We start from the raw sequence: 16539 nt of genomic DNA, 5'->3' as shown, positions 1-16539 counted from the left end.
AATTACAAAAGTGTGGATGGAGTTTGCCTCCGCCTTTTAAAACTTTGGCTACCGTTAAGTCCGTTAGATTTTAGCTGTTAACTCATTTAGAAATTAAAAAAATAAAGGGGTAGATACGTAAAAATATATAAATAAAATTGTTTGGGGAAAAGGGGGAAGAAACTGAGGAGCTAGGGTTCCTTAATCATCCTTGAGAAAGACGAACCACCAGCAAATGAACCACCGCCCTGCGACTCCCAAATATACTGCTCATCACCATTATATTTGGTGGTCACAATCACCTTCTCCACCACCAGATAAGCAGAGTAAAATCCCACACCGAATTGAGTAAAATCTCACACCGAATTGCCCAATCATGCTCACATCAGCCCCAGCCTGCAATGCTTCCATAAACTATTCACCAAATCTAAAACCAATCAAATCAATAAACATGATGTTGTTGTTAATGTACACAGGAACAATTGTTAAGCATACATACCTCCTTTAGTCATTCCAACGCTGCTATCAATAATCAAGAGCCTCCCGACCATTGGTGCTCGAGTCTCCAGGACAAGGAGAATCCGAGTAAGATATGAGAGGATGAAGAGGTAGAGGACGGTGTGGTGTGGAGAGAGAGAAAAAAAGAAAGAGAGGAGAATGGAGAGGACAGCAGCAGAGCGTGTGAGAAAAAAAAAAGGAGAAAAGAAAAGAATTTCAAATAATCCAAAAATACCCTCAACTCCGTTAGCTCCGTTAGAGGACATTTGACGGGAGCCAAAGTTTTAAAAAGCGGAGGCGAACTCCAGCCACACTTTTGTAATTTTTAAAGTTCGGCCACAAACTTACAAATCGATGTAAACTTCAGCCACACTCTTGAAATTTACTCTCCTGAAAATAATAAAAGATATGTAAAAGTATAATCCAAAATATCACAATGTATCTCTCTCTCCCCCTCCCCCCCCTCTCTCCCTCTCTCCTCTCGCTCTCTCTCCCCTCCCCGTCTCTCTTTCTCTCTCCCCCTCCCCTCTTTCTTTCTCTCTCCACCTCCTCCCTCCCCCCTCTCTCCCCCTCCTCCCTCTTTCTCTCTCTCCCCTCCTCTCTCTTTCTCTCTCCCCTCTCTCTTCCTTCCCTCCCTCTCTTGCTCTCTCTTAAACACTGTTTAAATATTTTCCGTATAAAATGATTTGATCTCTGTGAGTTCTGCTTCTTTAAACCTAGGTTCAAAATTTTGAATTATATATATATATTTTAATTTTTACTCTATATTAAATACAGTTTGCTCTTAATCCCAATTATCACTGTTTTGTGTTGCTGCGTGGTTGTTTTCTGTCGAGTTGTGCCTTACTGAGTAATCGGTTGATAATCTGAATTCATGTTTTGCGGTCGTGTGCGCGAGAGATGGCGCAGTGGTGGTGGCTGAGCGTTGCGGTGATGTTCCGGGATTAGTATCGGGTTCATAAAAGAAGGAGTTAATTGCGTCTTAATTGAGGCTTTAATTGTGCCTCTTAATTGAGTGCGTTTTTTTGTGTCTCATATTTGAGAGCGTATATTGTGCCTCGTAATTGAGGGCGTAAATTATGCCTCGTAATTGAGGACGTTAATCGTGCCTTATTTGAGGGCGTTAATTGTGTCTTAATTAAGGGCGTTAATATTTTATTAATTGTGCCTTAATTAAGAGTTTAATTGTCTCAATTATGATTTATCATAATTGTGTGAATATTTTGATCAGCACATGCATATATATATGTGTGTGTGTGTGTGTGTGTGTGTGTGATTTATTAATAATTAATTATTGGATATAATTTTATTTTTATAACATATATATAATCTGATATATATCGACTTATATTCTTCCTGTTTTCGTTGTTTTATTTTCAGGATTCTTGGAAGAAGACGGGTTTTTCTTTTCGGACATTAAAGTTTTATTGTCTAAGTTTCCCCGGTCATCTTGCATGTCCGACGGTTAGATAATAAGCTTTCTTGAATGAAAGAATTATCACGGAGAATTGCCGAGTCTTATTTGTGAGATTTATTCTCATTTTCAAAAAAAAAAAAAATATCACAATGTATGAATTATATAAATTATATAATCAAATTGAAGACATGATATTCGATAATAAAACAACAATAAAATATATCCATATGGAAATAAAATAAAGTTCAACCAAAAATATTATTGTGATGAGATACTTATTTAAAATGAAAATATAAACAAATAAATTCAATATATAAATAATGGGGTCGCGCTCAACGGAGAACTAGAATCATAGAACCACTAAGGTTCTACTGTAGAACCCTATTTTTTCCATAAATTTTTAAGATCTAAATCTAAATACATGTTTTTTTATATCGTTGTGTGTGTTCAAAAGTAAATTCAAAACATAATACAAAAATAATACATTTTTTTCATGTGCAGTTCTGCTGCAAAACTCTAACTAATACTAGAAATATGTCTAATGGTTTCATGTGGAACATGACCCATAAATAATGATCATCAAACATGGCAATACAAGCTAACAATTATGGCCTCTATCTTGAATGGTATACAAGCTAACAATTATGGCCTCTATCTTGGATGGGAGGAGTTTGTATGTAGTTATAGTTTTTCAACCCGCCATATCTTATATTTATTGTATGAGTGTTGGTTCAACTCATGTTCAAATATATAAATACCTGATAACTCGGTAAAATAGAAACATGTCATTTCTCTATCTAAATTGTATCACATCTTTTGTTAAATAATTATTTACAAATCAGTCTTATATGGTTAAAAATAACATTATATTAGTATGTTATATAATTAGTGATAGTTAGCAATCAAAGAAGACAACATGTGATACCCTTATCCGGTAAATAATTTTGATTGGATGTTGAAAGTTACAATAAGAGGTTGCACTAGAGTATGATGCATAATTTAATAACTTTGCATTTGCTTAGACGGAAGGTAATATGCTAAATATGTTTTCATAAACAATATTTTTATATATAATTTCATCTTTAAAGTTCAGTATTATTAGAATATAATGATCATCTGTTAAAAATTATTTCTCTAACATCTTAAATTTTTTTAGATAAATTGTCCATTTACTGTGTTGTCACGGTTCAAGTTGGTGGGATACTGATTTAATTAACTTTATGCAACCTCCCCAATATTTTCATAATTAATTAAGGACATGAAAGACACATTTGTTTCTCGATTGGGCTCCCGTAATCGCTCTCGATCCAAAAAATAGTCTTTCGAGTAGGAGAAAGCATTAAAATATATTAATCATGATAAGAGTCAGAATTAATTCATATAATTTGACGTGACCTCACGATGCCAACAGTAACTACCTCATTCAAGTTTAATGGCCAACTTTATTCATTTGAAAATTTTATAATTCTCGATACTGTGACATTTTGACTTATATGAATTTTTAAGATGATACATCTACCATAAATGATGATGATGATGATGATGATGATGCATGAATTATTACACAAACCCTATGACAAGTTAAGGTTTTTGAGCAACATAATATAAGTTCATTCTTTAAGAAAAAGTGTCATGATCCGAGACATCATTAAATTTAAAATTATTAAAAGCTCAATTAGATGCAACATATAATCTTCAGCGGTATTTGAATTTGAATTGTACCCATTTTCTGAACTAATATATGTTTTCCTCGTTAATATCATGGCCATCATCATTGCATATAATTGATGAATTTTTTTATATGTAATATTTAATATTGTTCACGTATTTAAGTACACTGGCCATCCTAATTCTTCTTAAATTCTTGATAAATCACATATGTATTGCAGAGTTTATCAATCGTTTTAATATATATATATATATGGGTCCTGTTCCCTGACAACTGTGTGTCAGGGAACAGTTATCCAACACATTACTCCCCAGCCGTTGGATCGTTGATCCAACGGCTGGGGTAAAAGAAAAAAATTTTAGCGTTCCGCGTTTTTTTCCGCGGAAGGGGTGTTTTCAACAGACGATCCGCGTCTTTTTTCCGCGGATCAGGGGGAGTTTTTTAAGCGATCCACGGTAAATATCCGCGGAACTATCAGACGTGTTTCAAAAAAACAAAACCGCTCAAACTCACTCGTATATCAGATAGACACACACACCTCTTTCAAACTCATTCAAACACAGCTGATTTGATCAACAATCCCTACGATTATCTCTTGCCCCAAATCATATTATTCAACCGAATCACAACATATAGGTACGAGTTTATGGGTGTTTAAGTGTTTATCATTCAACTGCGATTTCATGTTTATGTTTAAGTGTGTTAGTATCCCTGTGATTTCATGCTTGATTGTTTAATTTTAACGAATGATTTGTGGAGTTTGGGTTGGATTGGATGTGTAATGGATTGGTAATTGGTTTAGGTTTGTTACATGTAATGTATATTATGTGTTTTAGTTCGTTTATATGATTGACTGCAAAGTGTTTGTAAAAATGCCTCAATGAAAATTTTGGTTTTTTTCGTTAGTTTTTCGTCTGATAGTTCCGCGGATATTTACCGCGGATCGTTTAAAAAACTCCCGCTGATCCGCGGAAAAAAGACGCGGATCGTCTGTTGAAAACACCCCTTCCGCGGAAAAAAACCGCGGAACGCTAAAAATTTTTTCTTTTGCCCCAGCCGTTGGATAAACGATCCAACGGCTGGGGAGTAATGTGTTGGATAACTGTTCCCTGACACACAGTTGTCAGGGAACAGGACCCTATATATATATATATATATATATATATATATATATATATATATATATATATATATATATTCTTTGTTTAAAAATCTTAGAGGTAGCATTTGAGGATGATGAGAAAAAGATTAAAGATATTCAGAAAATTCGAAATTGTTTTTCGTCAGTGGCAATTGAAAATGTGTATCTCATGTGAATTTATATAAGTGTGTATATTAGTTAAAAGTCTTTAATCAATTTGATGTAATTTATTTCGTGAAATTATTGTTGATATAAATATTAGATCTATTTTATTGAAGTGTTTGATCGATTTTGTTTTTATAATTGAATAGTCAAAAATTTAAATTTTTTCAGATAATGACATCCTCTAATTAATTCAAATTATTAATTAAGGGTGTTGCTAAATGCAAATCATTTTTGCTTTGTGCACACAAGTATATTACATGAATGCCCTCTGATACATTAAATGGATAAACTTCTAATAAATGCTTCTTTGACTGTGCGCAAGATGTAATGCTGAATTCTTATACCGGCTCAAAGTTCGAGATGCATACCTATGTATGACGACTCAGCGCATTAACGTTAAACCATTTACATTTATATTCATAATATATCATTAACTAATTATCATTATATACCACGCACTAACATAAAATATTAATTTTATTTGTAATTATCAAATTATAAATATAATATGTTAGAATTTTATTAAACAAATATTGAATAATATTTAACCTATTTTCTTAAAACAATATAAAAAGAAATATTCAAAAGATGTTTTTTAATATATGATTTATTTTAAGATAAAAATTAGCTAATTAATTCCAATAAATCTGCCTTAAATTAATAATATTTTTTACGATTTTCCTGTCGTATGCCATGACCATATGCAAATGCAATTTTTTTTTGTGTTTAGATATTTTGATTGCTTCCTACTTTTTAATAATAGTGGACCGGTTATATATACACCAATCAAAATGATCTAAATTCAACAATTTCCGCACTTAGTATGTGCGTATGGACACGCAGAGGACAAAATCTATTTTTCAATATACTTACCATAACAGATCACAAAACAAATAATATATATATTAGCAAATTTAGAAAATTACACAAATGATTTATATTATTAATTTAAAAGGTTCGCCTCACACAATAATATTTTTTTTAGATAATATGATAAATTAATATTTTCGTGATGATGAAAACATGAAGCACTTGTGAATAAAAAACATATATTATTAATGCTCAAATACACACAATCAAGTCAAATATATTTCATAATTACGAAAATATTAATTTATCATATTATATAAAAATATTTATTTTTATGTGAGACGAACCTTTTAAATTAATAATATATATATACATACACACACACATATATATATATATATATATATTATATTGTAAAAATAAATATTTTTAGGTATTGAATTAACAAAAATTATAAAGAAAAATTTAGATATATATATATATATATATTATTTTAAATATCTTTAGTATTGAAATAAAAAATAAATTAGTAGAGGGAATATTTATAAATTATATTTTAAGATAATATGATAAACCAATATTTAAGATCACATAATAGTATATATTATTATTTATTATGTTATTGTTTAAAAATAAATATCTTCAAATCGAAACAACATAAATTAAAAAGTTCAAGTTAAAATCTAGAAAAATAAAAAATATATATTATTATTTAACATGTTATTTCTTGTAGATAAATATTGTGAATATTGAAATTACAATTTTAAACCGAACGAATATAATTTTTATTATAATGATACTATATTTTTAGTATAATGAAATTTGTAAATAAAAAATAAAGATCAAATAAGTTGATGGAGCTGTTTTAGATCAATAAAAATCATAATAAATATGATGATTCTTTTTAAAATAAAGATATTTTACTTTTCACGTATAATGAAATTAAAATAAGTTGTGAAAAGAAGTTCTAACATACTACTGAGAATACAAGTAGAGAGCTGTGCAAACCATTAAATGTTACACAAAATATTAGGACTCTGTGTTGAATAACTACAGGTAAAATTAAGTTTGCGCTTCACACATTATTTGCACAAAAACATAAGAAGGGCAATAACGTAAACACCGTGATTTGCATTGAGCAATTTTGATTTGCATTTAGCAATCATGTTAATTAAAGATATCCCTGGCCAGGCAGATATTATTTGATAATAATACAATTAAAGATATCATAATAAATTAGAAAACTTTTTTACCAAGCATACCACCTTGTATATATAAATGGTACAAGACAGACGAGGCCTCCGAGGTGGTCTTGTGCCGTGTTTTGTCTCCGAAGAAGATAGATACACATAATCATACATACAGACTTTTAGAGAGAGAGAGACAGCGAGATTGAGAGAGAGAGAGAGGGAGGGAGGGAGCTCTGGAGTCGTCTGCCGTTGCCTTCCCCGTGGCGACTTTAGGTTATGCCGTGTAAACCGGAGGTATATAATACACATATCTATGAATCAATCATTTCTATATTTGTTATTTTTTAATCTGGATCTGAAATTATTGTTATTAATTGCTATTAATTCTTGTTGTTTGATTCGATTTAGTTGAGATCTGTCATTTGGATCTTTGTTTGTTGTTTATGTATTCAATTATATAAGTCTGATTAATGGTTTTGGTGGTTGTGTTTGTTTCTATGTATGATTGATTTGATTTGTATTCTTTTTGCTGAATTTTGTGTTTTTGGGGATCAGGGGTGGATGAAGTTTGGATTTTTCGAGTTTTTTGTGTTGAATGTGTGATGGTTGTGGATAATTGTTGGGGTTTATGGCTGTTTGATATTGTAATTTGAAGATTTAGTTTGTATAGTTGAGTAATTATTTGTTTAAGTTTGGGCATATTTGCGTATTTGTTAACAAGTGATGCTACAATCTCTTCTATGTGATGTTATATCAGAAATGGTTTATTGTGTTAAATGCTTTTTGCTTGTTGGTAGGTTATATTTATGATCATTTAGGAGATGCAATTGTGAGGTTTGTTGTCATTATGTGGTGCTATAGCTACTTTTGTTGTCTTTTCTGTTGTGTTCTATGCATTAATTATAGACATTTTATGTGATCATGCATTAGCTGGCCTAGGGTTTTTGGATATAAATGGAAAGTGAATCTAAGAAGTTGTTGGTTTTTTTTTTTTTTTTTTTGGGGGGGGGGGGGGGGGGGGGAATCACAGTACCTAAGTCAAAGGATGTGAGGTGAATCGACTTGTTTGATTGTCAAGATAAAGGGAGGCAGGTGGCTTTGCATGAAATTTATTCACTTGCTTATATGTGGCAGTGGGGAAAGAGAAATTGCAGCTGTGCAGTTACCTGTTTCTGTATCTAAAATGACAGTTGAAGTAGTTATCCATTTGTTTGATTGTTTGAGAACTTTGCTGATGAAATATACTACATAAATGACTGTTGTGTGGATTCTTTGCTATACCATTTTAGCAACATAGTCAAAAGGGCATACTTGGACTTATCGTGTCACTGGCCTATCTTCATCCTTTTATTATTAGGTTTTATTTGGATTATTTTTGTTTATATTAAATAATTACAGGGGTAGCGAGCAGCTATGGATTTAGGAGGATGTGGGAGGGGTGGTTGCTCTAGTTCTAAAGATTATGAAAATGTTTATTTTCTAATTTTAATAGCACATATGTTTATTTGTAAAAGTTTATATTTTGGACCACCAACTTTTATAATTAATATATAATAATATATTGTGGTAGATAGATATTTATAAAATTACGATCAAACAAACAGCCAGGGCACATTTAAATCAAAGTATTGATGATTAGCATGAACTTATGGAAGAAAGTAAAGTCTCAAAAATTGAGTTTATAAAGGTCTTCACTGCTTGCAACGTGACTTTAGAATCTGGTAATTAAAAATAGAACTTAAGTTAAATTTAGCTTAATTGATTGAGGTGTACAAGATTGTTAGATTATTTTTTCTTACAGTGCCTTCTCGATATGCTTAGAACAGGAAACAATAGGTCTGTTTATATTACCACGCAAACCCATAACGTGAACAACTGTAATATAATACTCCTTGACACACACCGGTGTCTTTGGGCTGCATGACAATTTTGGTCTTTTAAATTTCTCTACAGTAGTCAAGGAATAACACCCTACCTATAACGCCTTTTAATGAAGTATTGTTTTTTGCATCTTTTCGAATTTTCATGCCCCTCTAAAACATCAAACGGACTTAATTAAGCAACATAAACTTCCAAAACGAACAACATACCAAGTATATGAGAATATTATGATTCATTAATTGTGATCTCTCTCGTTAGGGAATTGCATTTATACCGTATATATCTTTTTAGTCAGCATTTTCTAATCGGGATGTTCATTCTAATGTTTATTATGCACTAGTTGCAAAATACATTAAAAAGAAATTTTATTGCTATATTTCATTACATTTTTAGATTTATGGTGAATAAATCCCTTTTTAGAACACAAAAAAGTGATATTAAGTATGTTGGCTTAAATTTTTACGTGGTGCGGTCAAAGCTAATTCTGAGACTAAACTTTGTAGTCTAATTATTTGAATTGCGCTTCCAGGTTGGCCCAGATTTCTATTTGAAATATTTGTTCTCCAAGAAATGGAAAAAATATGCCTCTGGTCAGACTGCTTCCAGAATCGGTTTCTTTTATATCAAGAAGTTCTTGATTTGCGTTATCTTATCCTTGGAGAGTTTGTTCTTGTTAACTGTACTTAGTGGTCAACTTTTATATGATAAGTACGGGAGCCGTGATGCAATTTTTTCCTGAGATAGGTGTTAAATCTTTAGCTCACATCTACAAGTAAGTTTTATATCCATGCCCTTCAGAAAGCACGATTTCCTTCTATCATCATGCTAATTATTCTGAAGTTATTGTCAATTAGTGCTGTGCTGATTAGACGTTCATTGAAGATCTGTCAGAAACGTCTTCTGGTTATTCCTCTAATCCCAAATGTTTCTTCTCTTTCTGACTTTCTGTTTCTTCATATTCTGAAGTTATAGCTGATATTGTATATGTTGTTTTTGTTACTGCAGGGCTGAAGTTAAAAGTACATAGTTAAATTTGTGGACTTGGTTAATTATTAGAGAAGCGTGTTGCGGTGAATCTATATCTAGCAATTCCTTATCCTTTCTCTCAAGTTACCTCTTACAGTGATGAAGCATTGTTGAGAGGAGTTTCAGAATCAGATTGAGCATATATTGAGTTTGTTGTTAAAAGTCTCTGAAGGATTTCCGCGTCTATGTTCTAATCTAGGATTCCAAGCTACTGTCTGGGACTATAGGATTCTTTCAACTGCTGTCAAGATGCTCTACAGTTCTAGACTCTTTCCTGTTTTTGTTCTTGATCACTCTTAATAAGTCTTCGCCATGCTTAATACTGTGAATAGGGCTCTGATGCCTTTCTGTCAAAAGTGTTCTGGTTCTATGCTCATGTCTGTTCCAGGACAAAATTATTAGTTTATTCAGCTACAGAAGTCCGGCTGTCAGTTTTACTTTGTAGTTTCTTTATATTCATCTACTAGAGATAAATACCCTGCATTGTTAAGTCCCCTTCTTTCGACTATAAATAATAAGGAGTTGCAATACATTTTTCCAAATAAGGAGTTACAAACCGTTGAAGTTGAAATAATGGAAAGGTCAGTTGGTGTTTTGTGATATTTTTTTTTCTGTTAATGTTCTCATACTTCTTTATTAAGGCATTAAGTGTATACCAAATATCACTATCCAGGTACAAGCTAATCAAGGAAGTTGGTAATGGAACTTTTGGAAGTGTCTGGCGAGCTTTGAACAAGCAGACTGGTGAAGTCGTAAGTGTTATTTTTTATTTATATGGTCGTATTGGGTATAATAGATCCATTTTAAAAGTCATTAAAATTGATAATCTTGTAGAAGTTATTTATTACTATTTTATGGGTTATGTTGGATCAGGTTGCAATAAAAAAAATGAAGAGGAAATACTACTCATGGGAAGAATGTATAAATTTGAGAGAAGTTAAGGTAACTTGTTTAAGATCTTTCTTTCTCTCGGTTTACCTCTGTAATCGAAGTAACACTGTAATATCTTTTTGGCAGTCTTTGCGCAAAATGAACCATGCTAATATTGTAAAGCTGAAGGAAGTTATTAGGGAGAATGACAACTTGTACTTTGTCTTTGAATACATGGTAGGTTGTGTTAACTTACTTGCTTTGACCTAGGTTTTCTGCTGCTATTAAAACAAAATTAATGTTTATTCCATTTACAGGAATGCAACCTATACCAACTTATGAAAGACAGGGGAAAGCTATTCTCAGAAGCCGAAGTAAGAAATTGGTGTTTCCAAGTATTTCAAGGGCTTTCATACATGCAGCAACGTGGATATTTTCATCGTGATCTTAAACCAGGTGAGTGTTGTAGTGCTCTTAAAATTGAACTCCGAATTTGAGTGATGTGGTTATTTCATTATGTCTTTACCCAAATGTAGTCCAGAGGCTTTTAGAGTGACTGGAACAGAGGAACTTGATAGGTTATCGGGGTGCGAGAGAAAAGATAATCATTTGATATGTAAGATATATGGACTCAACGCTGACATCTAAGTAACAGATAGTTGCATCTAAGTAATAGATAGTTGATGATACGAAAAGTGAATAAACCTGAAAATGTTCTCGGTTACAGTTGTATTAAACCTAAAAACACACATGTGTTAACTGATCTCTGTAGCCATAACTGTATCTAATAACGTCCCACAATATTCGTGCAAGGAGTAGCGTAATAGAAAGTTAGTGTAAGAAGTATATATCAGCAGTTTTGATTGCAGCTTATCTATGCTGATATTGTGTTTTGGGACTAGTCATAAATTCTTTGAATGTGTGTTGGCAGAAAACTTATTAGTGTCAAAGCATATAATAAAAATTGCTGATTTTGGTCTTGCTCGAGAGATCAATTCCTCGCCACCATATACGGAGTATGTGTCTACACGATGGTATGTGATATTTCTGAAACTTTCTATGCACCTTAGTCCAGCAGCTCTACTTTTCACGGTGGCTAAGATATATGCTTTTGACAGGTATAGGGCACCTGAAGTCTTGCTTCAGGCAACAACATATGGTTCTTCCGTTGGTGAGCATAATATTGGAAAAAAATAAAAATCTGAGTAATAAGCCTAATTCTATGCTCCGGTCTAATGTCTGTAATTACAAAATTTGCAATGTGCAGATATGTGGGCAATGGGCGCTATCATGGCTGAACTGTTGACTCTACGCCCCCTTTTCCCGGGTTCAAGGTATCACTTTATCTCCTTGTCATCTCCTATAAGTTCTCTTTTACATTGTTTATTATCGCATGCTGCTTGATAATGATATTTTTAGAGGAGTTACATTATTAGGTCCACTCCTAATATTAATCTGTAGGTATATGATATATGTTGATAAACCTTGTTTTGATGAACTACTTTCATTCAGTCTTTGATAATAAGATGATCTTGGTTTTTATATTGGGCTTTGTTGTTTGTATGTGTTAGATATGGAGAGAATTATGGTGGTGTTTGAATAAGCCCTGCCAAACACTTATAACTTATAAGTCAATTAAAGTGGTGTTTGACTAAGCCCAGCCAAACATTTATAATCCAGGATTAGCTTCTTTGTACTGTTTGTGCTAATTAGTTGGAATCAGCTTCTTTGTACTGTGTGTGTAATAGATATAAGTTTACTTCTAAAAGCCCAGACACACCCTTATAAGTTCCTCTTTGGGTAGGCTTAAAATAATGACTTATGGCTTATAGTAACTTAATGTGATAAGTCCTCAGTTTAAATTGTGAGTAATTGTATATTATAGGCGACTTATGAATTATTAAAAATAGAATAATAAAAATAAATTTGCTAGATTATTTGTTTTATTGTTAAAGTTGAAAATCATAAAAATAAAAAAAGTTGTACAAAAAAGTACATCCTACTAATTTCTGGCTTTAAGTTAGTTTTTGGCCTATTTTTAACTTTAAATCGGCTTCTGGCTTGCTGTACAAAACAGACCTTTTTCAGATAATGTCAAAAATTAGTCGGAATCAAATTAGCTTCTTTGTTCAGACATTTAAGCTTAGGCAAACAGCCTTTAAGTTGGAATCAAATCAACTTCTTTGTTCAGTTTGTGTAATAAATTTATAAGTTAACTTCTGAGTTATAAATAAGTCGGGAATCGGAGAAGTTGAAAATCATAGGGGCTATTTGTCTTAGATTAAAGAAGTTACTCATTACATCTGAGTGAGAAGTTACTTATAGTGAAAAGTACTTTTAATTTATGAGTGGATAAATTTATTGATAATTTCTGACCTATTAGGTACAAAAATTAGTGATATAATGAAATATTACAATCTACCTTTTAAAGTGATCATATACATTTTTATGATGTCAGATTTTAAAAATCAATAAGTCAGTGAGATTTCAACTTACAAGTCAGGAAGTTAACTTATAAGTTTATTACACAAACAGTACAAATAAGTTGATCTTGACTTGTAAGCTAGAAGTCAGGTAAAAAAAAGCTTTCCCAAGCAGGGCCATAAGAATATGTTATATATTATTATTGTATACTAGTTTTTACACCTGGTAAGTTATAAATTTTTAATTAATTTATCCAAACTGATAAAAAAAATTACTTTTCACTTGTAAGTAACTTCTTTTAAGCTTAAGCTAATAGACCCTAGGTATTTACATGTGGATTTTGTTGCCTCCAATCTTCTTATCTGCGCAGGCTGCAGTGTTCCAATAGTTAATGCTTGTGTTGTTTACTCGTTTTTTAGTTAATTGGGCGATCTTTCCCGTTTTCTGCAGTGAAACAGATGAAATCTACAAAATCTGCAGTGTAATAGGCAGCCCTACGGAAATTAAATGGGCGGAAGGGCTTAAATTGGCAAATGCCATCAACTATCAGTTTCCGCAGGTAAAAGCCCATGTTTTCTTTTTTAAAAGCGGTTTAATATTTGCATTAATTGTGATCAACGATAAAATTCTTAACTGTTTCTGGTCCTCTTAATTTGATACTGCAGCTCAGAGGTGTTCCCCTCTCTACATTGATACCATCTGCAAGCAAAGATGCAATTAACCTTATTACAGTAAGTACTCAACAGCTATATACTCTGTCTCTCTTTAACCTTAATGTCATAACGGTTGATCTTCAAGTGCTATTTTGTTTGACTAGATAATTGTTCTTTTTCTTGCAATTATTTAATATTATCAGATGCTTTGTTCCTGGGATCCTTGCAAGAGGCCAACAGCCTTGGAAGTTCTTCAGCATCCTTTCTTCCAGGTAAGAACATTGTTCTTGTGAACTGCAGGAAGATGCAAATTCTCCATTCATGTTAAAATATTTGAATTAAATTGTCATCTAGAATGCTGTTAATAACATTCTTCTTTCTCTATTTGAAGAGTTGCTATTATGTTCCTCCATCACTTCGTCCAAAAGCTGCCGCCATAAGGACTCCTCCTGGTTAGTCTCTCGCTCTCCCCCCACCCCCTCACCCCACCTTGGGGCGTCATATCCTAATATCTTTGCATTAATGCTGCAGCTGGAACTAGAGGATCTTTGGAGCCGAGAAGTGTGAAGAGGTATTCTGGGCCCACGACAACTTTGAAGCCTCCTGGTGCTCTTTCTCCACAAAAAGCTCAATCAATTTCAAACCCAGGTACAGTTTTTGCATGCAATATACATGTTGACTTATGTATAGCTGCCTGTTTCTGGTGCTCGAGTATTACCATCTTTTCACTACCTTGTTCCTGGTGCTTGAGTTTACATCTCCTTGAGAAATTTTCTTAACGCATTTTTGGCAATTGGTCCATCCAATTTGTACAGGAGTGCAGCGGAAGTTGGATATCAGTCAACAGGTAATGGAGTGATGCTCTTAAGATTAAATATGGTACTGTATTTTTGCCATTGTTTCTCTGTCCTATGCTAAGTATTTTTTTTTTTTCTATTTCCAGGATGCAACCAAGAGTGACAAGATATTGAGAAATCCTGCTGTGAAACAACCAAGAAACAGACCATCTGTGAGGAATAGTACAAGTTAGTTTCTGCTCCTTCGATCCTTTCTTCGGCATTTAATTATGTAAAATTATGCGACCGTTAAGCATTCTGTTTCTTCAGACTCTGAAAATTAATGCTTTTATTTAACATAGTGATGGTGATTATAACTTTGTACTTTGCCTACTACAGAATTGCCATGCTTAATATTATATGCTACTCTTGAACTTTTAAGTTAATAAATAGGGGTCGTTTGGATGGTAGATGGGAATGGGAATGAGGGGTATGGGAATGTGTATCCTAGGGGCGTGGAAGGAATGATTTAACCATCAAGTGGGAATGAGGTTCCCATTCCATAAAACAAAATTGCTAATCTAAACAACACATGGGTTTGAGGTTCCGATTCCCGTTAACCATGAACCAAATGTTTCCTTAAGCTTTCCTGTACTTGTAAGGATAGAGCCGGTAGTATTTGTTCACAACTATATTTTTGTTCTTTTTGGATTGTTTTTAATGACTTGTGCCAATAGTAAATTTCTCGTGGCCACTACCTCAAGATTTAGCGCTGCTATAACTGGCTCATCTGTGATTTGTAGATGGTGACTTTATCTCCTTATTGGTCAATATCTTCTTTTAATTATGTTTGTCCTTGCAAGTTGTACCTACCTCTGTTGTGTTGCTTTATTGGCTACTTGCTGTCTTATGGACGTGAACTGAATACTTGAGTTATGGAACTGACACATTTAAAAGCTTGAACAGTGCTCAATGGTTAATTGAGTGTGCATGAAATAATTATTGAGCATGATTCACAATATTGAACTTTCCCAATTCTTTTACTTTGTAAACATTTTTTAAATATTCTCTTCTGTACATGTATTCATTCAGCACATCTAAATAAACTAGACACATTAAACAGAGTAGGGGTCTGTCTATAGTACCACATCTAACTAACAAAAAACCTTTTCCATCCTTTTCAGCAAAAATCCACACTGGAAAAGTACATGGACTTGCTGATACTGCTGAGAAGTTGGCGAATATGACAATTGGTTCAAGCAAACAGCCTGGAAGGCAAACCATGCATCCTCCCCCTATGAGGGCTGGAGGATGGACTGGTCACTCTGACATGTTTCTTGGACGACCTCAAGAGGTTCATCCCGGCAGGACGTACACCAGAAAGGTTGCCTGAGGAATAGTATGGAGTATATGAAAGTGGTCTTAATGGGTGAACTATTATGCCGTTATGTTTGCTGTAATTTCCAATGCTACATTTGTGATTCCGGAACTCAACTGTGCAACTGGGGAAAATATTTTTTCTTTTTTATTTCTAAGTTTCTCTGACAGGGATATGAAAATAATAATAAATTAAATAAAATGAACCATGATTGCAATGGTATAGAAGCTTCCTTGCTATATTCTACATGTTCTTTTTAATTCAACCTTTAATATATCTTATGTCTTTCGGCTAAGCGATATATTCTTCATGTTGCATGAATATAGATGGTTAAGTTCAGAGTGCTGTGTTCTTTATGTGATGGTCATTGCATTCATCCCTATACAAAGGAGTTGCTGTGTTATGAATCGTTTTGTACACATTCGTTGCTGGGGTTATTGAAGTACAATAAAAATTCTGCTTCTCTTACCAACACAAAGAAGACTTGTTTAAAACCAAATTCTTTTCAAGTAAATTTTGTACCAGAACCAAAAACTCCTTGCAGTAATGGTTGGATTGTTGATCTGGCTGACTGAGAAATAGGTTGTCAAGTAAACGGTAAAATTTGTCGAAAATTTCTGGGGCGAACAGAGCATACCCTTGGTAGATCTCCTGTATTTACT

At 33.0% G+C, this 16539-nt stretch overlaps 1 protein-coding gene and 1 long non-coding RNA gene across 7 annotated transcripts; one reads left to right on the top strand and one right to left on the bottom strand.

The window, feature by feature from the left end:
• Positions 1 to 93: 93 nt before the first annotated feature.
• Positions 94 to 955, bottom strand: LOC108195318 (uncharacterized). 2 transcript variants are annotated; one of them, XR_001801485.2, is made up of 2 exons: positions 479 to 955; positions 94 to 406 (listed from the first exon to the last, which is right to left on the bottom strand). It is a non-coding gene; the product is annotated as an uncharacterized LOC108195318 (long non-coding RNA). The 2 variants fall into 2 exon arrangements; XR_001801486.2 differs by having other exon boundaries at positions 94 to 393.
• Positions 956 to 6933: 5978 nt separating this feature from the next.
• On the top strand, positions 6934 to 16118 carry LOC108196132 (cyclin-dependent kinase F-4). 5 transcript variants are annotated; one of them, XM_064081070.1, is made up of 20 exons: positions 6983 to 7163; positions 7900 to 7957; positions 9280 to 9522; positions 9605 to 9653; positions 9756 to 10357; positions 10450 to 10528; positions 10650 to 10718; positions 10794 to 10883; positions 10964 to 11102; positions 11578 to 11680; positions 11765 to 11817; positions 11914 to 11980; positions 13521 to 13629; positions 13736 to 13801; positions 13927 to 13995; positions 14115 to 14175; positions 14255 to 14371; positions 14539 to 14570; positions 14667 to 14748; positions 15684 to 16118. In XM_064081070.1, the coding sequence occupies exons 5-20, from the start codon at positions 10350 to 10352 to the stop codon at positions 15890 to 15892; spliced, it is 1353 nt and encodes a 450-aa protein (XP_063937140.1). In that variant the 5' UTR covers positions 6983 to 7163; positions 7900 to 7957; positions 9280 to 9522; positions 9605 to 9653; positions 9756 to 10349; the 3' UTR covers positions 15893 to 16118. The 5 variants fall into 5 exon arrangements, with proteins under 5 accessions (XP_017218748.1, XP_063937139.1, XP_063937140.1 ...); XM_017363259.2 differs by lacking the exon at positions 7900 to 7957 and having other exon boundaries at positions 6934 to 7163; XM_017363260.2 differs by lacking the exon at positions 7900 to 7957 and having other exon boundaries at positions 9591 to 9653.
• The last annotated feature ends 421 nt before the right edge of the window (positions 16119 to 16539 follow it).

Source organism: Daucus carota, chromosome 7, assembly GCF_001625215.2.
Source record: "Daucus carota subsp. sativus chromosome 7, DH1 v3.0, whole genome shotgun sequence".
Lineage (NCBI taxonomy): Eukaryota > Viridiplantae > Streptophyta > Magnoliopsida > Apiales > Apiaceae > Daucus > Daucus carota.
The sequence above is the reverse complement of the archived record's forward strand: the minus strand, read 5'-3'. Positions and strand labels throughout refer to the sequence as shown.